The 25,128-nt window shown below is 37.6% G+C and overlaps 1 protein-coding gene across 4 annotated transcripts in view; it reads left to right on the top strand.

The window, feature by feature from the left end:
• Positions 1-25,128, top strand: part of LOC111151228 (sperm associated antigen 9) — a 137,240-nt gene that overhangs the window by 32,321 nt on the left and 79,791 nt on the right. For all 4 annotated transcript variants that reach the window (XM_022509027.1, XM_022509029.1, XM_022509026.1 and 1 more), the window contains exons 2-3: positions 3,037-3,157; positions 23,246-23,316. In XM_022509027.1, the coding sequence (XP_022364735.1) occupies positions 3,037-3,157; positions 23,246-23,316 (192 nt within the window). The remainder of the gene's footprint in view (positions 1-3,036; positions 3,158-23,245; positions 23,317-25,128) is intronic.

Raw genomic sequence — 25,128 nt, forward strand, 5'->3', positions numbered from 1 at the left:
GACACTTAACAACTGAGCCACCCAGGCGCCCCTAGCTGCTGCTTTTCCGTTCAACATAACTTTTATTTTATTTTTTTAAAGATTTATTTATTTTAGAGAAGAGAGTATGAGAGTGCAGCGGGGAGGGGCAGAGAGTCCCAAGGAGACTCAGCACTGAGCTTGGAGTCCCATGCTGGGCTAGATCTCATGACCTTGAGATCACAACCTGAGCCAAAACCAAGAGTTGGCTGTTCAGCTGACTATGCCACTGAGGTGCCCCTCAGCATAACTTTTATATTTGCTGCTTGCCTTCAGTTTCTAGCTAGTAAAACACCTTTGGAAGGCAGGGATAGTGTGATATTCACAGTCCTGTTTCATGTGCCTGGTACATAGTAAATAATAGACATTTTTTGGATGAATGAATGAATGAATGATTTGTCAGGTTTGCTTGCTTAAAAATTTTTTTTAAAGATTTTATTTATTTATTTGATAGAGAGAGACACAGTCAGAGAGGGAACATAAGCAGGGGGAGTGGCAGAGGGAGAAGCAGGCTTCCTGCTGAGCAGGGAGCCGGATATGGGGCTCAGTCCTAGGATCCTGGGTTCATGACCAGAGCCAAAGGCAGACACTCAACGAATGAGCCTCCCAGGCGCCCCTTAAACAATATTTTTTAAAAGATTTTACTTATTTTAGAGAGAGAGCATGTAAGCAGGGAGGAGGGGCAGAGGGAGAGGAAGAAGCAGGCTCACCAACTGAGCCACCCAGGGCACAGTGCCCCCCCCCGTGCCCCATTTTTTTGGCTTTTTGTTTTGTTTTGTTTTTTTTTAATTTTACTAGGCTCTTTCCCCAAATTGGGGTGTGAACTCCTGACCCTGAGATCAAGAGTCATATGCTCTACTGACTGACCCATCCAGTCGCCCCAGTTTGCCTCTTTTCTTGTATTTACTATAACCGTTACTCCTACTTACAGTTATCTTTAGATTAGTATTCTGGAAGAGTAAACTGGCTGTTTGATGCTTCCAGAAGCCTCACAAATATGGAATGTTTTCATAGAAAAGTATAGGGCATGGGTGCTAAACGTGGAGTTTGTGGAAGAACTTAAGGGATCTCTGAGTCCCTGAGGAAAATATGCAGAATTTGGGTTGGGTGAGGGCATTTTTTTCTGGGGAAACACGATATATCAAATTACCAGATGGTTCTGTGGACCCCTGAATGATTAAGAACCAATGTTTCAGAGGTTGTAGGTTTTAATCTTATAGAGATAAGGAGGACATTATCTAATAATAAAAGGAAACCAAATGGCTCTTAAGAAAAGTAGATGATTGTATTAGGATGCTTTCAGTCACTTGTGATAGAAACCATCTCAAGCTTATATAAAATAGGAATATATCGGTTTATGTAACTAAAAAAAAAAAATAAAAACAACTCCAAAATGCTGGTTGTAAAAACAACTGAGTCTAGGACTCAAATAGTACCTTTAATTAGGATTTTCAGGGCACCTGGGTGGCTCAGTGGGTTGAGCCTCTGCCTTTGGCTCTGGTCATGATTTCAGGGTCCTGGGATCGAGGCCTGCATTGGGCTCTCTGCTCGGCGGGGAGCCTGCTTCCCTCTTTCTCTCTGCCTGCCTCTCTGCCTACTTGTGATCTCTTGTCAAAAAAAAAAAAAAATCTTAATTAGGATTTTCTTCTTCCTTTCTCTTTGTTTTCCTTTATATTGGCTTTATTTATCAGGCGTGTTCATTCCATATGTTGGAAAAAAGATGTCCATCTGCAGCTTAAGCCTGCTAAATTCTTAAGAGTGTGTGTAACTGACCACAGTAAATAAATGATCCAGGTAAGAACAGGAGGAACAAGTTTGACATGTGGAGGTTAAGATGCTTATTCAGTACTCATATCAACAAAGTTGTTTAGTAGGCAGTTGGACATACAGATCTGGAATTCAGGTCTAGGCTAGAGACTGGACTAGAAATTTGGAGGTTGTCAGCATATAGTTACTATTTAAAGCTGTGAAACTGGACGAGATCACCAGAAAATAAGAGTAAATAATGAAAAGAAAAAGTTGTCCAAGGACTGAGCTTGTGAATGTTAAGAAATTGGGGAGAAGAGGAAGAAGCAACAAAGAAGACCGAGAAGCAACCAGTAATGTAGAAGGAAAACAAAGTCCTGGAAGCCAGATTTTATTTTTTATTTATTTATTTTTTAAAAGATTTTATTTATTTATTTGACAGACAGAGATTACAAGTAGGCAGAGAGGCAGTCAGAGAGAGAAGGAAGCAGGCTCCCTGCTGAGCAGAGAGCCCGATGTGGGGCTCGATCCTAGGACCCTGGGATCATGACCTGAGCTGAAGGCAGAGGCTTTAACCCACTGAGCCACCCAGGCGCCCCTGGAAGCCAGATTTTAAAAAAATCATTTTGGGGTGCCTGGGTGGCTCAGTGGGTTAAAGCCTCTGCCTTCACTCAGGTCATGATCCCAGAGTCCTAGGGATCAAGCCCCGCATGGGGCTCTCTGCTCAGCAGGGAGCCTGCTTCCTCTTCTCTCTCTCTCTGTCTGCCTCTCTGCCTACTTGTGATCTCTGTCTGTCAAATAAATAAATAAAATCTTAAAAAAAAAATTTAAATTCCATAGTTCAGGTAGTATAAGAGATTGTTTATTAACCAAATAATTGTTGAACTAATATTAATTGTCATGTCATCCTTTAGTTCTTCATATGTTGTTTTGTGTCTGACACTGTGAAGACACTGAAAACTGTCTTCAACTCATGAATATGCAAATAAGCTAGTTAAAGGATTCATATATTTGGAGTAGGATGCATGTATTTTCTTTGGAATGCCTGTTACATGAAGTGGAATCACTTCATAAACTATTTGGTCATGTTTTTCCTTCTGTATTTGGAAGGTTTTATAAAGAAAAAAGAAAATCAGCGTAAGTTCCTGATTCTTAAATCTTTCCAAGTACTTAATGCCTAATTGTCATTCTTAATACCAGGAAACACAGGAGTTGATAATGCTAAAAAATTTTCATTTTTCTAATGAACATAATACTTTTCTTTTCTGTTAGAAATTCATTGAATTTGAAGACTCCCAAGAACAGGAAAAAAAGGATTTACAGACCCGAGTGGAATCTTTAGAATCTCAAACAAGACAACTTGAACTCAAAGCAAAAAACTATGCTGACCAGAGTAAGTAAAAACACTTCTTGTCATAAGTACACATTAAAGAGTGGGCTCTAATAGCACAGTGACTCATCTTGATATTTGACTGGGCTTCCAAATATGTGCTTGGAATTGTCATCATCCCAGACTGAAGAGTAAGACCTGGAAGCTAGGTTCAGTTCTTTTTTGCTCACATCTTCATGTGGTTCTGATGTCTGCAGAAGTAACTAAGTAAGAGATACGTTTAAGACTCTCTTCTTCAGGGAAGCCTGGGTAGCTCAGTGGGTTTGGCGTATGCCTTTGGCTTGGGTCATGGTCCCAGGGTCCTGGATTGGAGCCCTGCATCTAACTCCTGTGCTATAGGGAGCCTGCTTCTCCCTCCCCCTGCTTGTTTGCCGCCACCCCCCAACAAATAAATAAGTAAAAAAAAAAACAAAAAAAAAACTTAAAAAAAAAAAAAAAGACTCTCTTCTTCAATTTAGCTCTCAGCCTTTGCAGTTAACATTATGCCATATCCATTATGCAGGATTCTGGGGTGTGTGCATGTGTATCATTTCTTCTCATGTTGATCCACTACACTAAGTTCCATTGCTTTCCATATTGCTTTGAAATTTACAAATGTGACAAAAACTCTAGTTCTGAAGTATGTTTAAAAAAAAAAAATTACTGAATTCTAGGAACTCCTGGGTGGCTCAGTTGGTAGAGCATGTGATTCTTAATATCGGGTTTGTGAGTTTAAGCCCTACATTGGGCACAGAGTTTACTTAAAAAAAAAAAAAAATACTGAATTCTCTTTTTCATTCTTTTCTAGTGAAAAACTGAGGGAGTGTAGGGGAACAAAATATCATTTTTCAGAATTATTTTGTTTTTAATATAATTTCATTGTATTCTTGACTAAAAAATAACTATTGTTTCAGACTCTAAGGGTGATTTCTCTTTTTGGCTTATGAATTAGACCTAATTAAGTCAAAATTAGAAAAAGAAATGGGGAGAAACTTCATGGCCTGTTTTCATGTTTGCTTTGGGCAGGTAGAGAGCCCTTCAAGTTTTCCCTTTCAGCGCTGTAAACTTCCAGAATCTTGGGAGCAGTAGATGACCAGCTGGCTTCCTACATGAACCATTAAGGCTGCATAGTGACACCTGCTGTTAAAGATAGGAATTCATGGTGGATAACCTTTACTCATTACCTGGCTTGGAGTGTGGTAACTGACTGCTCCCTCTAGTACTCTGGAATGGCCTAATAGAGCTAAACCTCAAATCACTGGGAACCTGGAATTCGAGCATTATAGAATTCAAGGAAATCTCACATGCCTTTAAGCAAATGTCATGGAAGGGAGCCAGTGGATGTTTGGTAACAGAAGCCACTTTTGGTAACAGAAGTGAGACAAAATGAGCAGTGTATCATGTCTTTGTACTTTTAGACTTGTAGATACCTAGATACCTTGTAGGAGTACCTAGAGTACTTCCTTTGTTCACATTGAATATATCGAATGACTTCTGTGACTCTACCATAGAAATTTAGGGTCTTAGAGAGCTGGACGATGGACCCCACAGTCCAAACACTAACAAATATATTACTAGAGTCACACTGCTCTGTGTACCACTGTTTCTTGAGAAACAGTCTTGTGGCAGTTGCTAGCTTTTGGTACATTTCAAGAGTTGAGCATTCTCTACTCAAAGAAGAAGAAAAAGAGCTATTGGAGATACTGTTTTAATTCTAACTTGATTGTGTTTTCATATCAGAGATTATATTGTATTTTAGAACCAGACACTAAAGGCAGAGTGGACAGAACCAACCTCATTGTTTTATTTTATTGTATTTTCCTCTTGATTCCCAAAGAGTACCAAGTTTTGGATAAGGACATTTTCTTTTAACTTAGAAGGGAACTTCTTGTATGGACTCCTTTTATACATTGAGTAATCTGTTTTAATGATAAGGGAGATATTATAGGATGAATACCTGAAACCATCTGTCTGACATTGAAAGGAGATACTTTTAGGGCACCTAGGGTGGCTCAGTTGGTTAAGTGTCTGACTCCTTTTTTTTTTTTTAAGATTTTTAAAAAGGTTTATTTGAGAGAGAGACAGAGTGAGAGAACACGAGCTGGGTGAGGAGCAGAGGGAGAAGCAGAGTTCCTCCTGAGCAGGGAGCCCTATGTGGATCTTGACCCTGGGACTCCAGGATCATGACCTGAGCTGAAGGCAGATGCTTAATTGACTGAGCCACCCAGGAGTCCCTGAGTGTCTGATTCTTTAATTTTGGCTCAAGTCATGATTTCAGGGGCATGAGATCAAGGCCAAGTTGGGCTCCGCACTCAGCATGGAGTCTGCTTGAGATTTTCTAGCTCCTTCTGCCCCATCCCTGCTTGTGTTGTCTCTCTCTAAAATAAATAAATAAATAAATACATACATAAATAAAAATTTCAAAGGAGATACTGCTACTTTTTTCACAAAAGTCTCTAAATGGAATGAATTACTAATTTTTTTCCATATACAGTTTATCCCTTTTATTATTAAAATTTAAAAAACCTGCTTCCTGTTCTTTTCAGGTAAATGTAAACAAAATAAAGTAGGCTTTTAATTAAGATTTGTTACCCAGACTAGTGAATCATATCCAGCTTTTTGGAATTGTTATGCTCTGAGGTATCTATCCTCTCATTTCTCTCTCAGAAGTACTGATTACTAGTGTTTTCCATCTTAATTTTTAAAAATAAGGTATCATTTAAAAATGATTTCTAATTCTCTAAGCAAGTGATGAGGAAATTAGATAGATATCTAATCTTTGAGCTAAATTTAATCTGAAAACTTCATTTTTGTTATTAATATAATATCCCACCAAGAATTTCTCCCCCCTGGGAGTTTGCCATCCAATTTTGAAATAAATCTTGGTGTCTAAATAACAGTTAAAAAACTTAAAACCGTGGTCAGTCAAAATTGACCATTCAGATGCACAAAATTCATAACACTAAATCTCTTGGTCTATGAGCTGAGCTAAGACTATAATAAGTCTTTTATTTTTTTATTTTTTTATTTTTTTAATTTTATTTATTATTTGACAGAGAGAGATCACAAGTAGACAGAGAGGCAGGCAGAGAGAGAGAGAGAGAGAGGGAAGCAGGCTCCCTGCTGAGCAGAGAGCCCGATGCGGGACTCGATCCCAGGACCCTGAGATCATGACCCGAGCCGAAGGCAGCAGCTTAACCCACTGAGCCACCCAGGCGCCCAATAAGTCTTTTATTAATGCTTTGGATTAATAAGTCCTTTTCCTTTGATACCTTGGAGTCTTTTTCTCTCTTCCATCTAATTGTTTTTCTCTCTCTTCCTTCTGTTTTTCTTTAAGCCTGAACTGGGTATAATATGAAATCTAAAATTTGAAATTTAATATGAAATTAAAATTTTCTTCCAAGTCTTCATTTACCATATTTAAATACCTGAAAAAAATGTGGGTGGGGGAGAAATGTTTGACTCTTTTTTCATTTTTTTTTTCTTATATTTCTCACATTTTTTTAAATTTTATTTTTTATAAACATATATTTTTATCCCCAGGGGTACAGGTCTGTGAATCGCCAGGTTTACACACTTCACAGCACTCACCATAGCACATACCCTCCCCAATGTCCATAATCCCACCACCCCCTCCCAACCCCCCTCCCCCCATCAACCCTCAGTTTGTTTTGTGAGATTAAGAGTCACTTATGGTTTGTCTCCCTCCCAATCCCATCTTGTTTCATTTACTCTTCTCCTACCCTCTTAACCCCCCATGTCGCATCTCCTCTCCCTCATATCAGGGAGATCATATGATAGTTGTCTTTCTCCGATTGACTTATTTCGCTAAGCATGATACCCTCTAGTTCCATCCACGTCGTCGCAAATGGCAAGATTTCATTTCTTTTGATGGCTGCATAGTATTCCATTGTGTATATATACGACTCTTTTTTCATTTAACCTTCTTACTTATCCCTCCCTCAAATCCCTTATATGAGTCAAAGCTCCTTATTTTTAAAAAAGGTAGAAGTAAGAGGTAATCTTTAAGTATCACCAATGTCTTATCGTTTCAGGAAACCAGGACTGGGAATATGTTTTTTTAAAAGATGAAAACAAATGTAAATAGGTGTGTGTAGAGTATGTGAATTCTTTTTTATATGATAAGCAACAGAATATCAGACTATTCATCAGTTTTTTTTTTTAAAGTGTATCATGATTTTTTGTTACTGTAATGTGACATCTATTTTTATTTTCATTGTCTTAAACTTTTAAAATGTTTTGAATGTTTTTTAGTTTTCCTAACTTCTATTTTTAAATAAACACTTCTTGAAGGCCATAGAAATTACTGATAATGACATTTATAATAGAGAGGATCGGTGCAGTTTCTTCTGTTTAGTGACATTTTTTGAGTGCAGTGTGATAACAGTATCTTGTCCAATTTCCATTTTCATATTTGTATGTTAGAGTCTTTAATTTTGAAGACTGTCGATTCTAATGATCTGTTTTAGGGCACATATCCTCTTTAAAAAGTAGCCACAGTAAAAGTCCCAAGTTCCACTTTGAAGACAACTTCCTGTGTTAAAAGGGGAAATTTTGGTTGTAGTTACTTGCTATTTGAGAAGCAAGGAAACATCAAGAAATAGGAACTGAGTTAAGGACATAGATTACGGCTTTTGATAGTTTGGAATCATCAGGTTGTGGTATGATTTCACAACATTGAGAAATTACCTCTATAAAAATTTTGTTAACGGTTTTGTGGTTATGTTTGATTTTGGAGATTTCTAGTAGCTTTCTTTTCAAAACTTGAACTATGTAGGATATGTTTTTGGTTTTCCCAACGTGAATAAAGGATTTTTAAAAATGCTATATTATATCTGGGAGTAATAATAACACTTCTTGTTAACAAGAGGTAACAATAACAGCATCTTGTGAGCCTTAAGAAAGAATCTGAAACATACATGGGGTGGAAAAACACAGTTGTGGGTTGAGAAAGGCCTGTTGGTTCTTGACAACTATTGAAGGAGTCAATAATCAACCTTGCTATTCATGATGTGGCAGTAATGGGTTCTTTCTTTGTCACAAAATACTTTATATTCGTTCTTTTGTATGTTGTTTGGCATTTTTTTGGTATTCTTTTGTATATATCTTAATATGCCAGGTATTATCTTAAATGAGTCAAGTAAATAAAGACATTTTAATACAGTTAAAAATATTATACTACTGTATGCCTAGCATTTAGCTTGGTAGAGGAGAATATGTTTGTAGTACAGAAGAATATAATATGGTCATTGCAGTCAAACAAATCAGCACTGTGGGGGAGAAGGGTGTGTATGACTTTCTGGTCTTCTTTTCCGTATATACCGTGTTTTTATATCACTGCAGTTAGAGTGTACATATAATTTTGTATCTTCCCCTTAACACTATTTGTTTCTCTTGTATAATCTTTAAATATTTTAAATGTCTGCCTATACCCATCATCCAGAAGCTAATACCATCTATTATCAATTCTTGTTTTCTCTGGTGTGTGTTTTCTCCTTTATTCTAGTGAGAATTACTTAATGGCCACTTTGTTTTTTTACCTTGGCTACTTGAAACTCAGAACTAATTTAGAAGTGCAGCCGTAAGGACTGGTTTGGATCTTACCTGGTTGGCATATTTAAATTGTTTTCTTTTTGATCTATATTTATACACATACAGTGAATTATTATGTTCTAATAAGCTGTCATCTCAAATCCTTTGTAGAATGAAGGAATGAATCAGGTAAAAATAAATATACATAAATTAAAAAAAGAAAAAAGTTTCATTGGTTAGTTGAACGTTTTTTCCAGTGTAGTGAATCATATTGCTGTGAATATTTTTTTAAACCTATAGATGTCTCTGTATTTTGATAATTTTCTGAGAATATATTTAAGGAAGTAGGGCAAAGAAGATGAGTATTTTAGTGGTTCTGGTTTATAATAGTGTTTGGTCATTTTTAATGTGAACAGAATTGGAGAAGTGTGGTTTAGTAGTATATTTCATTTTGTTTTTCATAACATGTATTTGGGTCATTATTTGCAACATATCAGCTCATGGAGCTGATGTAGAACCATTTATTATTTGATTCTTAGGAAAACTGTTTCCCTCAAGCTCTTTAAATTTATAATAGGTGACTTTTCCCTTGATTGTGGAGGTGATGGCAGTGATTTTAAGCTACTTAAGGGCTCTTCTCTGAATCTGGCCTTCCTACCTTTGAATGAAAATCTCTTTTTTAAGTTAAATGGGAAAATTATTTTGACAGTTGATGACATTGTAGTAGAGATTTATTCTGACCTTTTGCTCTTTCCATCCCCCATAAAACATTCATTTGCTTTTAAAATTTGCTATAAAGATCTTAGTTTAATAAAATACCTTGAATTCTTTACCTCGAAACATATATTATTATTATTGGAAGGAAAACACTTCTGATTTCTTGGTCATAAGAATTAGCATATTGCTAGGTGGAAAGCATAGGGAGGTAGTATTTTTTAATTTTAAAAGAATAAAGGGATTAGAGCAGACTTCCATTTGGGGAATTATTTATAACCAAGGTCTGTCTCTTAATGATGTGGTTGATCAATTGAGAATTTTCACAACAAAGAAGAAAAATAAGCCATTTTTAAGGTATCAGGTGTAGAGTCATACCAGACAGAGTTAATAGTTGGCCCTAAATATTTTTGTCACTGTTTTTCAAGTCACTTTAAAAAAATACCTTCAGGTCAATAAAAAGCTTTATCAGCCCCTTTACCGTGCTCTGTGATTTCAATACATATTAATATTCTGAAAAGTTAAATAATATTGCAGTAGGCTACTTTTTCCATTTTAATGTTTTCTTGTCAATAGGTGGTCCCTTCTGCATTATTTTTAGAGTGATGAAAGTAGAAAACTGATTATTTATATTGTAGTTGGAAGTATATTTTTAATAAGGCAACCTTAGGAGTTTCATATATCTCCTTGACTTTAAAAAAATGACAAAATTGAGGGGCACCTTGCTGGCTCATTTAGTAGAATATGCAACCCTTGATCTCAAGGTCAAAGTGAGTCCAAGCCACATCTTGAACATAGAGCTTACTTTATTTTTTTTTTTTTAAAGATTTTTTATTTATTCATTTGACAGAGAGAGATCACAAGCAGGCAGAGAGGCAGGCAGAGAGAGAGGAGGAAGCAGGTTCTCTGCCGAGCAGAGAGCCAGATGCGGGGCTCGATCCCAGGACCCTGGGATCATGACCTGAGCCGAAGGCAGCGGCTTAACCCGCTGAGCCACCCAGGCGCCCCTAGAGCTTACTTTAAAAAAACAAAAACAAAAACAAAAAAAACCTACAAAGTGAAATTCATTATATAGAAAGTTACTTTAAAAAAGTTACTTTTTTAGTCCATTCAACTTGACTTCTTTGCCGTATTAAGAACATTTGTATATTTAATAAACTTTATATAAGGGTTTCTTTTTTTGGAACTTATTTTTAGAGGGAAAGCCAAAACTTAAGCACAAGATAATTTATGCAAACACATTTTATTACTTTGCTTCATTAAACAATACCCTATGTGGTCTTCGGATCTGTTGTATGTCTCATTATCTGTATTTGGACTCTTTCCTTTCTGTAGTCTAGTGTTGTCTATTGAGAACCTTAAGGTTGTAGTGTATAATTAATATAAAGAGCTAAAGTTTCATAGAAAATTAATTTTATTAGTAAGGGTGAAGGGATATGGTGATTCAGCTTAGGGAACAGAATAAAAATGAATGATTTGATTACTTCAAACATACAGAGGGATAGGTAAAGAAGATACCAAGTTGTTTTTCTGTAACTTTGGAAGATAATATTAGAGAAAATGTTACTTGTTGATTTTGGTTGATCATGAGGAAGTATTTCTTGACCATGAAGGTGTACATAGGGATGTGTGCTGGGGGAAAGCATGGATTTTACCTGCATGGAGACTTTAGGTAGGAGAGTGGTCAACTTTTTGATGTGGATGGCTTAGATAACATATTCAAGACAGAGACTAGGTCAGATCTCTACCACAGAGATTCCTCGGAGTTATTCTAGTCTGTTTTCAGGATACGATCATCAATTTGTGAGAACGCTTTAGCATTGCGCATTGTGTCTTTGATTAATAACATCTATCGAGAATCTTTGGAACTTTAGAGACATGGCGCAGAACTTAGTTGGCATTGGAGAGGCTCTTATTATTGTTTCGATGTGGTTGTCTGAGATTTGTTTGCTCTTAAGTCGGTGTTTGATTCTTGCTTACCTGTTGAGACTTCTGATGCTCGATTGTTCAAGGAGAGGCTTCTGAAACACCAGTGCCAATCCTCTGAGGCCAGATAACCATTGGATTATCTGCCTTCCGTGAGTAGTAAGAACTGATGATTCCTTTTGAGAAGGCAAATAATGAGTTGGACACGGCATTCTAGCAGGTGTGTTTCTCTTTCTTCCCCCCATAGGCCTATCAGCAGTCTGATGGGGCAGAAGACAACAGAGATGGAAGGTGTTCCAAACTTGGCACAGGCCATCAATCTAAGGAGGTAAGCTCTGATTTTGAGCAGGCCGAGCAGGTGGCTCTTCCTGCCTTAATCATGTCTTCTTGCTCTTTGGAAAGATGGACAGAAAGAGCATTTAAAATGAGGCCGAATGATCTCTGTTAGCTATTAAAAGGGGGAAAACTTTGGATTAGTCTTTTGATTCTTCTTTTTTCTTGCCTGCTCCCCCCTTTTCTTTTTAGATGCCCTGGTTTGTTTGATTATTTTTTTTTTCTTCAGAATATTAGCAGTTTTTTTAAAGAATGGCAGATTTGTTTATTTGTTGTTTTGGGTAGGGAAGGATGAGCAGAATCTTGTTTATTTCCAGTTAATCTCAGGTTATGGCTAGTTTGATGAATAAAATGCTAAAGTTTTAAGATTTTTCATGAGATAATTTTTACATTTGGTTTCACATAGGAACTGTTAAACAAGAAATAATCTTTTACTACACCTTACATATAATGCAACAATAATAAGCATAGGTTAACTTTATGGTACTTGAGGCTTTCGTGGATGTCTGCCATCCTTGCCCAGTTGGGCCTTTCTTTCCTGCTTTTTCCACTTCCCTTTTCTTTTCCCTTTACTGATTACTTAGTGGCATCTGGGACTTTGAAGAGATGGCTCTTCCCAGGATTTAAAAGTACTTCTCTATTAAACACTATTTTATCTCATGTGAGTTAGGCCTTGAGAAAGTGGGATTCCATTGACTGTGTTGTGCTAAGTATTTTAAGTATTTTCAGAAAAGTGAGAGGTTTTGAATTTGTGTTACATGATCTTGGTGCTTAACTTATATACCTAAAAAGATAGATACTGATATTTTGAATCACAGTAGAGGTAAAGAAAACATGAAATATAATCATGGATAGTTTCTATCAAGGTACTTGCTGGAAGCTTTATATTGGAGAGAATCATTGCCAGAAAAGTATTCAGAAAATCATCAAGAATAACAAATTCACAGTTTAAAATCAGCATGGGGTAACATGCCTTCGATGATTCAGAATGCCTTTTAAGAGGATATAATACGTGTTTATAAGCTAATGTCTGAGTTAAAGTAACCGTAGTTGCTGTAGCAACCATGCCACAAATTATATATATAATGACTCAAATGTTATGTGTTATTTCTTGATGTGAAAATTAAAATGGATGTTTCCAGTAGGTGGGTAACTCCTTCAGAGATGCAGGCTCTTTCTGACTTCTGGCTCCACGTTCTTCATACTCACGTCCATTAAGGGGAGGAGAAAGGGGGTGGACAGTTGTGTGTGGAAGGCTTTTATTGGGCCAGGCCTTAGGAGTGGTGCACACAGCTTTCACTTCTACTTCAGCGGCCATAACTCGATCAGAAACTAACTCTAGAGGCTGCGGGATGCCATCTAGCAGTGTGTCTAAGAAAAAGAGGAAATTGCTTTGGTTAGTATCTAGTCTTTGCTTCAGCTTAGGAGCTCTAGTAGATGGCGCATGATTTTGCTCAAATGTTGAGGCAAGGGAGTGAATGTACCTAAAGCTTAGCAATCAATCATCTACCTGTTCTTCCTACTTGTGAATTATCTGAGGATGAAAAAAATGGCAAGTTTTAGTGAAAATAAAGCATTTATCATTTGTGCTTTTATATAATCTAATTTTTTAAGGAAGGTTTTATGTATGTGACAGAGAAAGACAGCGAGAGAGGGAACACAGGCAGGGGAGTGGGAGAGGGAGAAGCAGGCTTCCCGCTGAGCAGAGAGCCCTATGCGGGGCTCAATCCCAGCACCCTGGGATCATGACCTGAGCCCAAGGCAAGATGCCCAACGACTGAGCCACCCAGGCACCCCAAAATGTAATTATCTGTTGCTTGTGTTAGGGATAGGTTACGAATGACATCTCTTTAACAAAAAAATATAACTCCTATTATATCTGGCTGGCTCAGCTGGTAGAGCCTGTGACTCTTAATCTTAGGGTCGTGTGTTGAAGCATAGAGCCAACTTAAAAAAATAAATATAATTCATATACTATAAAATCTACCATTTTTAGAGTATACAAATCTGTGGTTTTTAGTGTATTCACAAGGTTATACAACTATCACAGCGGTCTTAATTAATTCCAGATCACTTTCACCATTCCAAATAGGAACCCATATCTGTTAACAGTCACTCCTCATTCCCGGCTTCCTCCAACCCCTGGCAATCACTGATCTGTTTTCTGTTTCTACATATTTGTCTCTTCTGGACATTTCATATAAATGGAATCATCTAGTATGTGGTCTTTTGTAACTGGCTTCTTTCACTTAGCGTAAGGTTCTTCCATGTTGTAGTGTGGATCCACAGTGCTTCATTCCTTTTTAATGCTGAATAATATTCCATTATATGGACATTCTACATTTTATGTATCCCTCTTTGCCCCCGCCTTTTTAAATTGCCTATATGTTGCTAGTTTGAGAACCAGGAAAAAAAAAAAACAAAAAACGAACTTTAAGTCAGTTATCTGAAAGCCTATGCAGAGTTGAACATAATGAAAAACCCCTTTGGGAAGATATCCCTTGGATTTCTTACTGGCATCCTGGCTTGTTTAATTCCCAGTTTATAAGTGGGGAAGTGAATTACTTAAATGTTTGAACCATCTTTATAATGCTGTGGTTATCTTCTAGTAATAGGTAATATATTTTATTCTTGTTTTGATTTATATAGTTATCAGTGATACATTTGGATATAACAATACAAAATAACAAGTTTTCTGTTTAATTTTAATAGGATACAGAAATAAATCATTTAAGGGCTTCAAGTAAATAGACTGAGGTCAATAGGCTATAATTTATTCTTAAACTAGCGGGGAGAGGAAGATGGAAATGGATAATAGGGTAGAGAAACTGATGATCATTTCTACAGGTTTAAATCTAATTTATGTAGACATTTTAACCATGAGATCATTTGTCTGTGTTTACTTTATTTTATTTTTTAAAAGATTTTATTTATTTATTTGACAGAGAGAGATCACAAGTAAGCAGAGAGAGAGGGGGAAGCAGGCTCCCCGCCAAGCAGAGAACCCGATGTGGGGCTTGATCCCAGGACCCTGAGATCATGACCCAAGCTGAAGGCAGAGGCCCAACCCACTGAGCCACCCAGGTGCCCCTGTGTTTACTTTAAAATTTGAGGTGGATAGGGGCACCTGGCTGCCTCAGTTGGAAGAGCATGCAGTTCTTGATCTCAGGGTCCTGAGTTCGAGCCTCATGTTGTGTGTAGAGAGAACTTAAATAATTAAAAAAATAAAATAAAATTTGAGGTGGATAGAATGTTTTGGTATCTATGACTGATAAATTATGATGTAACACCCAATATTGATTATTGAAAATAGTCCCTAAGATCATGTGAACGAAAAAATAGAAAATATTTTAAGAAGGTTATTAATATGGGGCGCCTGGGGGCTCGGTGGGTTAATCCTCTGCCTTCAGCTCGGATCATGATCCCAGGGTCCTGGGATCCAGCCCTGAGTCGGGCTCTCTGCTCGGCGGGGAGCCTGCTTCCCCTTCTCTCTCTGCCGGCCTCTGTCTGCTTGTGTTCTCTCTCTGTCAAATAGATAAATAAAATAAAATTTAAAAAAAAAAAACAAAAAAGAAGGTTATTAATATAAAGGTGCTAGAATTTCCTTTTTTTTTTTTTTTTTTTAGATTTTATTTTATTTATTTGACAGAGATCACAAGTAGACAGAGAGGCAGGCAGAGAGAGAGGAAGGGAAGCAGGCTCCCTGCTTCACAGAGAGCCCGATGCGGGGCTCGATGCCAGGACCCTGGGATCATGACCTGAGCCGAAGGCAGAGGCTTTAACCCGCTGAGCCACCCAGGCACCCCTAGAATTTCCTTTTTAAAAGGAAGTCAATTTATTTTTTTTTTAAGATTTTATTTATTTATTTGTCAGAGAGAGAGAGGGAGAGCAGAGGGAGAAACAGGCTCTCTGCTGAGCAAAGACCCTGATGTGGGACTCGATGCTAGGACCCTGGGATCATGACCTCAGCCAAAGGCAAATGCTTAACCCACTGAGCCACCCAGGCATCCCAGGAAGTCAATTTCTGATTCAGTGGTTAGGTTTTGCTAACAAGATGCCTGTGTTTATGTGCTACAAATTTTATCTTGGAAAATTAGCAATAGGCATGAGGAAAAAATTTACCTTGTAAATTTTGGAGAGAGTTCTTTTTACCACTCATATTTTATGAGTAAATGAACTGTACTGTTCTAGGAACACCCCTGGACTTGATCAAATAGTATACACATATAGCCCTTAGTAAGGTAGAAAATATTTCTTCTTCCAAATTTTATTTTATACATTCATGAGATACATTCTCAGGTTAGTGAATTTTATCATACCATAAGGTAATTTTAAGAATTATCTTCTTTAGTGGTATAAAATAATGAAAATGATGTGGAAAAAAACTATTATGTCTTGCTTTTATAAAATAACATTGTGTCCTGGGAAATGCTTTATCAAAGTTATATTACTAGTTGTTTATTAGTTTTCAGATTTTCAGTTTTCCTTTCTGTATTGGTATTTCTTTCTGAATTTCCAGCCTTTAAAATCAGATTTAAAGTAATTGGCACTAAAAGGGAATATTTGGGGCACCTTGGCTGGCCCAGTGGGAAGTGCATGTGACTCTTGGATCTTAGGATTGTGAGTTCGAGCCCCATGTTGGGTGTAAAAATTATTTAAATAAATACAAAAAAAGGGGTATATTTACATTATAGGCATACAGAATGGGAGATGGTATAACTGTAGAGATTTTGGTCTTAAATAGGTAGAAGACCAGTGGATTTCAGTTTTGTGTTTTTGTGGATGATACCACCTCAGAACATATTCCAGTATTGTTAGGGTTGTTGATGTATTTGTGAAATTTTAAAGACTGTCATTTATTCTTAAGTGGTTGGAGGTTTTATTGGGGTCTTGAAAAGCAAAGTTATAGATGAGAAATAAAATTAGAATATAGTAATGGTGCACCAGACTAACAAAAAATATAGGCTGCAATAAATTGCAGACCATTAGTATTGTCAGTTTACATTCTGAGATGAATGTGTTCTACTTTTAGTCTGGATCTTTTGCTGAAAAAATAAAACTGGTAGTGTTAAATAGTGTAACAGGTAAAATATATATTTATATAAAAAGCTAAGACAGGTTTAACCATACTTGTCATTTATTTTGTATTGAGAATATAGTGGAAAGGGGTGCCCAGGTAGCTGAGTTGGTTAAGCAGCTGCCTTTGGCTCAGATCATGATCCCAGCATCCTAAGATCAAGCCCCGTGGTGGGCTCCTTATTCAGTGGGGAGTCTGCTTCTCCCTCTCCATCTTCCCCTCCACTCATGCTTGCACTTTCTCAAGTAATAAATTTAATTTAATTTTAATTTAATTTCTCAATTTTTTTTTAGAAAGAGAAGAAAGCGTAGTGGAAAGATGGAAATCATCTGTCAGAATACAAGTCTATAATATGCAGCAGAACTCATTGGAACTCTCTTACAGTACCACTTTATGTGGATTAAGAAAATTAACTTGTGCTTAGAAGAGATGTTGAGCATTTAGGCTTATAATTTAAGATCATTGCTCTTAGGAAAATAATAGATAGGAATAAACTGTGGCATATCTCTATGATGTAATTTTATTTGCTGCTAAGAAGAAATGAGCTATCAAGCCATGAAAAGACATAGAGGAACCCCAAATGCATATTACAAAGTGGAAGAAGCCAATGTGTAAAGGCTACATACCACATGATCCAGCTCGTGGGGATTCTGGAAAAGGCAAAACTATGGAGACAGTGAAAAGATCTCTGTTTGCCAAGGTTAAGGAAAAGGGATGAGTAGGTGGAGCACAGGATTTTTAAGGCAGTAAAACTGTTCTGTATGAAAACTATAATGGTGGATGTGTGTCATTATATATTTGTCCATTTATAGAATATTTAATACCAAGAGTGAATCCTAATGTACTCTGTAGACTTTGGGTGGTACTGAGGTCAGTGTATGCTCATTGATTGTAACGAATGTACTACTCTTCTGCAGGATATAGATAGTGGAGGAGGTTGTGGGTGTGTGGGGAGGAAAGGGTATATTAGCACAATGTACTTTTTGTTCAATTTTGTTGTGAACCTAAAACTGCTATAAAAAAATAAAGTTGATTAATAAAAATAACAAACAGGGTAAGGGGCAGGTCATTTGTAACCATATGTAGTTTGCATGTTCTAAATGACCTTTTTTGTGTGATTTTGTATGCTAAGAAAAATAGAAATACAGATCGTTTCTATGAAATTAGTAAATTTATTTGTCAGAGGGCTCACAGGCAAGGGGAGCGGCAGGCAGAGGGAGAAGCAGGCTCCCACTGAGCAAGGAACCCGATGTGGGACTGGATCCCAGGACCCAGGGATCATGATGTGAGCTGAAGGCAGATGCTTAACTGACTGCCACCCAGGCATCCCTCAGATGTTATTTTTGAGGCAAAAAAAAAGTCAAATGGAAATAAATTAAGCAGAAACTCTAATGGGTTTAGAAAGCTGTGGGTAGAGGCTTAAGGAATTATAGCTAGGAACAATCCTGGATGCTTAAGAGGACCAAAATAATTAATAGAACTTTTAAGGAATTTTATAGATGACGCTAAGCCAGTTTGAACACAAGTCATGTTCATTTAGGTAAATATAGGAAATCTCTGGTAATTGTGATATATATTAGGGTCTTATATCTCCTTTCCCACAATCCTTGCTGTTAAGTAGTATATAGCAGCAAAGCCATACCAACCAACACTGATAAGCAAATTGCCATAAAATCAGTGAGGTCCTGCTAGCTACAAGCCCAGTTCTGTCCAAGTCACTTGATAAACAAAACTTTAAGCTTTTTCCCCAAGAGGATAAATAACGATCCTTAGTTTCCGGTATTACTCTGCTAGGGTTCCCATGACAAAATATCATAGAAATATTTTCACACTCTTGTGAAGACTAGAAGTCCAAGATCTCCTTGGCTTGCAGATAGCTGCCTTCTCTCTCTCTCTCTCTCTCTGTCTCTCTTCCCCTCCCTCCCTCCCTCTCCTCATATGGTCTTTTCTCTGTGCATATGTGGGGAGAAAAAGCTTTTATAAGGACACCAGTCCTGGGGCGCCTGGGTGGGTCAGTGGGTTAAAGCCTCTGCCTTCGGCTTAGGTTATGATTCCACGGTCCTGGGATCGAGCCCCACATCAGGCTCTCTGCTCAGCAGGGAGCCTGCTTCCACCTCTCTCTCTGCCTGCCTCTCTGCCTACTTGTGATCTCTCTCTGTCAAATAAATAAATAAAATCTTAAAATTTCTTAAAAAAAAAAAAAAAAAAGGACAACAGTCCTGTTGGATTAGGACTCCACCTTTATGACCTTTGTTTTTTATTTTCATATATAGAAATATATATTCAAGGGATGCCTGGGTGACTCAGTCAGTTAAGCCACTGCCTTCGGCTCAGGTCGTGATCGGCTCAGGTCCTGGGATCGAGTCCCTCATCAGGCTCTTTGCTTGGCAGGGAGTCTGCTTCTCTCTCCGCCTCTGCCTGCCACTTTGCCTGCTTGTGCGCTCTCGCTCTCTCTCTCTCTCTCTCTCAGAAATAAATAAATAAATAAAATCTTAAAAAAAAAAAGATATATTCAGCATCCTTGGCATTTAGTTTTAGGCACCATCCTATGTCAGCACATACACACTGCATTCCTTTTAGCAGTACCTTTGTTGTATTTGAAAAACACATGTGTGCCAGGTGCTATTCCTAATAAGTTCTAATATACTGTCATTATTCCTCAATTATAAATAAGGAAACTGAGGCCTAGAGAACTTGGAAGCAGCAAAGTCACTGCATTGTGGTCCATCATATAACTATCATAATTCACTTCACCAACCACCTAACAACAAATTTAGGGATGATTCCAATTTGGGCTTTATTATAAAATGTATTGCATAGAACATCCATTTTCACATCTTCAGGCTTTGATGTGTTTCCATGGCGTAAGTAAGAACAGTAATACTGGGGATGCCTGTGTGGCTCAATCATTTAAGCATCTGCCTTTGGCTCAGTTCATGATGCCAGGGTCCTGGGATCAAGTCCCATGTTGGGGTCCATGCTCCACTGGAAATCTGCTTCTCCCTCTGCCACTTCCCCTGATTGTGCTTGTACTTATACTTGAGCTCATTCTCTCTCTCTCAAAAATAAATAAAATCTTAAAAAAAAATAAAAGAATAGTAATACTGGTGGGGAAGGGCCGCATCTGGTTGGCAGTGGGTTAAGCATCTGCCTTCAGCTCAGGTCATGATCCCAGAATTCTGGGATCTACCCCTGGGTCGAGCTCCCTGCTCAGTGGGGAGCCTGCTACTCCCTCTCTCCGTGCCCACGCGCACATCCCCCACACCCCCCTCAAGCTCTTTTGCTTGCTCTGCTCTCTCTCTCATAAATAAATCTTTAAAAAGTAGTAATACTGGGTCAAGGGATATACACATTGCTTATTTTATTAGATGTCACCAACAAACTACCAACCTTCAAAAGAGTAATTCCAATTTATCCTCTCATATTGCCCATCTTTTTTCTTTTTTTCTTTTTATAATTCTTCAATCTGGTAACATTTTTGTTCATCTCCCTATGCATTTTAATGGTGAATTGGCACAATTTTTTTGTAGTGGTTCTAAAGTCTGTTTAGATCTTCTGCTAAATGTTGAACTCAGAAGTTGTTGGAGAACATAAAGAATGAGTATTCAAGCCAAAGAAAGTGCCTACATGAGTTGGTGCTCAGTGTGTTTGGACTGGGGTTGGGTGGGGCTGCACACACCGCAAATTAATCAGGTCACTAACTCCTTCCCAAAAGTAACCACTACCCTCACTTCTCATACTTTTTAGTTTTAAATTAGTTCTGTCTTTTGAACTTTGTATTCTTTTGCTTCTGCTTCTTTCCCTCAATCTGTGTGTGAGATTTATCCATGATGTGTAGCAATAATTTGTTCTTTTTCTAGTGTTCCAGTACAGGAATATTTATCCATTCTGCTGTTGATGGACATGTGGGGTGTTTCCAGGTTTGATTGATTATAGATAGTGGTGCTTTGAGCATTGTTTTAAAGGCCTTTTGGTGGACATGTATATGTATTTCCTAGTTTTGTCATAGAGTTGGTAAATATGCAACTTTATTAAATCTTGTCCACCACTTTTCAAATTGATGCACCCATTTTTTACTCCTACAAGTAGCATATGAGAGTCCAAGTTGCTCTGTATTCTATTAAAACTTCGTATGTTGTGTTTCTCATTGTAGCTGTTCTGATGGGTATGCAATGACTGTTGCATTTTGGTTTTAATATGTATTTAATATGTATTTCCCATTAATATGATGATTAATAAAGTTAGATATGTATTTTTCTTGGCAGTTTGTTACCTTTGAGTCAATATCTGTGACTAGGTTCTTTCCAGAAAAACGGAGAGTTTTTTGTTTGAAGCAAAAAGGAAAACTGTCTATACACCCCTCCCCCCCAGTGAAGTTTTAAAGTAGACTGCAATATATGAACAGATTAAAAGGAGTATTTATTGAGAGGCAGCATAGCATAGTAATGAAAAACAGATTCTGGGCGGGATGCCTGGGTGGCTCAGACACTTAAGCGTCTGCCTTTGGCTTAGGTCTTGGTCCCAGTGTCCTGGGATCAAGTCCCACAGAGGGTTCCTTGCTTAGCTGGTAGCCTCCTTCTCCCTCTGCCTGCCACTCCCCCTGCTTATAAATCTACATGCTCTCTCTCGCTCTCGCTCTCTCTGACAAATAAATAAATGGCATCTTAGAAGACAAAAACAGATTCTGGGCCCAGACTCCTCCATTAGAAATTACGTTTTGTCACAACTGACTTTGGGCAAGTTACTTAACTTCTATTTGCTTCAGTTTCCTCAACTCTAAAATGAATGTAGTAATGATACTTTCCTCATAAGGTTAATGTCAGGGTCAAATAAGTTTATATATAACATGTAGCACAGTGCGTGGTATATAGTAAGCACTATAAAATTTTAGCTGCTATCAGTAGTGGTGGTGATGGTGATATAAATTTATTTTACGAATTGATGTCAAGGTAGCTGACAAGAATAACGAGACTCTTGTTGAGCACAGATTTGAAATTGAAGTTCATGAATGATAGTTGCAATTTTACTTTAGACTCAACCTCCATTTTTTTGTTTTGGTTGCATAATACCAAGAAAATCTTGATATACACAGATGAACAATTACAAATAGGTAAGGTTTACCCAGTAATCTCAGGGTTAAGGTTTTAGATCAGCTTAATTGACAAGAAGTAGTAGAAAACATTTGTTTTGAAATTGTGGCTAAATAATCCATATTTTGCTTGGATTTCCTATGTTTAAATGAAAACCACAGAAGCAGCCCTAAAAATTACTACAGTTTTAATACCCATTGTGTCACGATACATCTGCATTACAAGTTTGTGTATTCCTGCTTTCAGCCACAGAGCTGCAGTTTTTCTAATTAATGACATATTTTCAAGATACTCAACCAGGTAGCAAGTAAAGCTCTGCAAATCAAGGATGACTTTACTGGGCAGCGCAAGTTCTGCATTGTGTGGTGTTTGGTGTGTTAACACTAGGTATAGGGAAACGTTCGCGTGTGTCCTGTTGCTAGTTCATAGTTCCTTCTACGGCCATCTGTTCATGGTGGTTACTTCTACAGCCATCTGCCAGGGCCACAGGCTTCGGCTAACAAGCAGTCTTGCATGCGTGCAGCTAGCAGACCCTTAGACCAGCAGAACATTTCCAACTAATCTAAGTCTTTTAAACAAACTTAAATGACTATCTTGACACCTCCTGTAGCACCAGCGTCATTTCTTTCCAACAGATTGTTTCTCACTGCTCCTTAGGCAGCATGAGCTCCTCCAGGCTGGCCAGTCTCCCCTCTTTCTCACCACAACCACCACCACCACCACCGTAGTTTTGTGTTCCCTTCTCGGTGGTAGCAGTGCCCGTATGCTCTTCACATCTGTCTTGAGTACTGTAATTTAATTTCTTTGTGGTCCTGCTTGGACCCCACCTTCTCTCAGAGTCATCCCTCTCTAATAGTTTTATTTCCTATGAAATGCAACTTTAAAAAAGTGTATTACATAGTTGTACTTTGGTCACTACCCCCAAATCAGTGCCACTCACAAACTCCATCAGCAGAGGGAGCTAAATAAAAGAAGATGAGTCCCTGGAAGGAAGCCCTGAAGCAGAAGTACTTGTGAACAAGGACGTTTTCACATACTGCCCAGTAGTGAAAAAGGGCTTGAATATCAGTGTTAGAAATGAATGATTTGGGTCCCAACCCCAGCCTAAAACTTACATGAGGGGATTTGTGAAATATTTTTGAGTATCACCTTAGAATCCTATTTAAGGGGGATGATCTGATAAACATATGCATATTAGGAGAAGCAATCTAGTGTTTAGGGGATTTTTTTAACCCAGTTTATCCCCCCCTCCCTGAATTCTTCATTAAGGAAGGTGAAGTGAGGTCTCTATTTTGAGAAGTACTGAGTCGTAAAGTTGCTAAGAAATATGGATAACCTGTTCCAGGTTTTAAGGATGGAATTTTTTAAAGTAAATTTCTTATATTTTGTTCTGATTAAATATATGTGTCTTAATTTCAGTTAGCAGACTTGAAGAAAGAGAAGCAGAATTGAAGAAGGAATATAACGCATTACATCAGAGACACACTGAGGTGGGTTTCTGGGTTATTCTTACCATATTAATATTGAACTAAAGGAATTGACCTGAGAAGTTATATTTATATCTTAATTTTTCTTTGAAAGTCAGCTAATATAATTCCTGGGGATTATATGCAGAAAACATCAAATTTCGTGTAGCATTTACCTTGTTACCAAATGTTGACTTCTGTTGTTTTTTATCTGGAATTAACTATTCATGGATGAGAATTAGTGTGCCACAAAATAGTGTGATTACTAAGGCAGTTCCAATAGTTGTTTCTTTGGCCAGCTAAGTACAAAGTAATGTGTGTGTCATAAAAAGTATAGATGATGTTAATATGACAGAATTGATTTAATTTATTTTGTTAACCAGTTGGGAAATGATGGATTGGTAAATTGTTGGTAAGAGTTTCTGTATTTATAATCTACTATAAAGGGCTTATTTGCTTTAAGCTCATAACAAATAGTATAAACACAAATTGTGTATTAAATCAGAATGACTCTAAAATAGGTTTTCTGCATGAAATTTCAGTATTTTTAAGTTAATAACTCTAGTACATAATCTCTTTAAAGCAAATTAGAAAATGTGCCCAAGCCATCTTTTACCTTTTTATGATTCTCTGTGAGCCTTTCATCTCCTGCCTTTGTTGCAGTCTCCTGACTCTGAAAATTGTTTTTGTGTTTCATGGTCAGTCGGCGGGGGTGGGGGTGGGGGGTGGTGGGGTGGTGTCCACAAACCTCAATAAATAGAATTTTCATAGACTTAAGCACTATTTGTTACATGAAAAAAATAATTCCTCTTTTTTTTTTTTTTCCCCCGTTTCTTACCCAAATCTCCCAGGATACAGATGGTTCCAGTCTTCAGCTTCCATTTTTCTTTCATTAATTTGTGATCTCTTATCCTGCCTGTGGTGGAAACCTATATTGTTGCTTTTAAGGATTTGCTTTGGCGTCATATGATTAATACTTTCTTGAGGAGGGGTTGGAATTTCTGACATAGGAGGTTTGATTATTACTGTCTTAGCTTTTTGTAGCCACCTGTGAAGAACTGATATTCAGTGGTGGAGGGAAAAGTTTGGCTACAGAGATTTGGAACCATGGAGCCCTGGGAAGACAGGAATAGCTTAAACAGGGGCCTTGTCAGTGTGAGAAGAATACCCACATTTTGATTAGATGGCAATCAGTAGATATTAAGACTATTCAGAAATGATGGATGGGGCACCTGGGTAGCTCAGTCAGTTAAGTGACCAACTCGTGGTATCATCTAAGCGACCAAGCTCTATCATCCATCCCCATTTGATTATTATTTTTATTATTATTATTTTTCCATCCCATTTTAGAGATTGAAGTTTAGAAAGGGAATATGAAGTGATTTGTTCCAAATTCCATGCTGGTATGTGACTGGATTTGAACCTAGGTCTGTCATACTCTGTTGCCTTGATTTTCAATAACACTTTCAGGTTATGGAACATAATGAGCATTAAAAGCACTAGAAATTTTTCTGTGCCTCTTTGCTTTCTAGCATTGCAAAAACCTTAAGAATAGGGGCGTCTGGGTGGCTCATTCGGTTAAGGTTAAGCGTCTGCCTTCAGCTCAGGTCATGATCCCAGGGTCCTGGGATTGGGATTCCCATATCCTTGCTCAGCAAGGGAGCCTCCTTCTCCCTCCCTGCTCCTGTGCTCTCTCTCTCTCTCTCTCTCTCTCTTACCTCTCTGTCAAATAAATAAATAAAATCCTTTCGTTATGTGGTAATAAAAAAAAAAGAATAGTGGCCTTGCAACTATAAGATATATGATTCTTGGGCTGTGCATAGAGAAATCCATAGC

The sequence above is a fragment of the Enhydra lutris genome, unplaced genomic scaffold (assembly GCF_002288905.1).
Source record: "Enhydra lutris kenyoni isolate GAN:26980312 unplaced genomic scaffold, ASM228890v2 scaffoldscaffold26, whole genome shotgun sequence".
In the NCBI taxonomy this organism is placed as follows: Eukaryota; Metazoa; Chordata; class Mammalia; order Carnivora; family Mustelidae; genus Enhydra; species Enhydra lutris.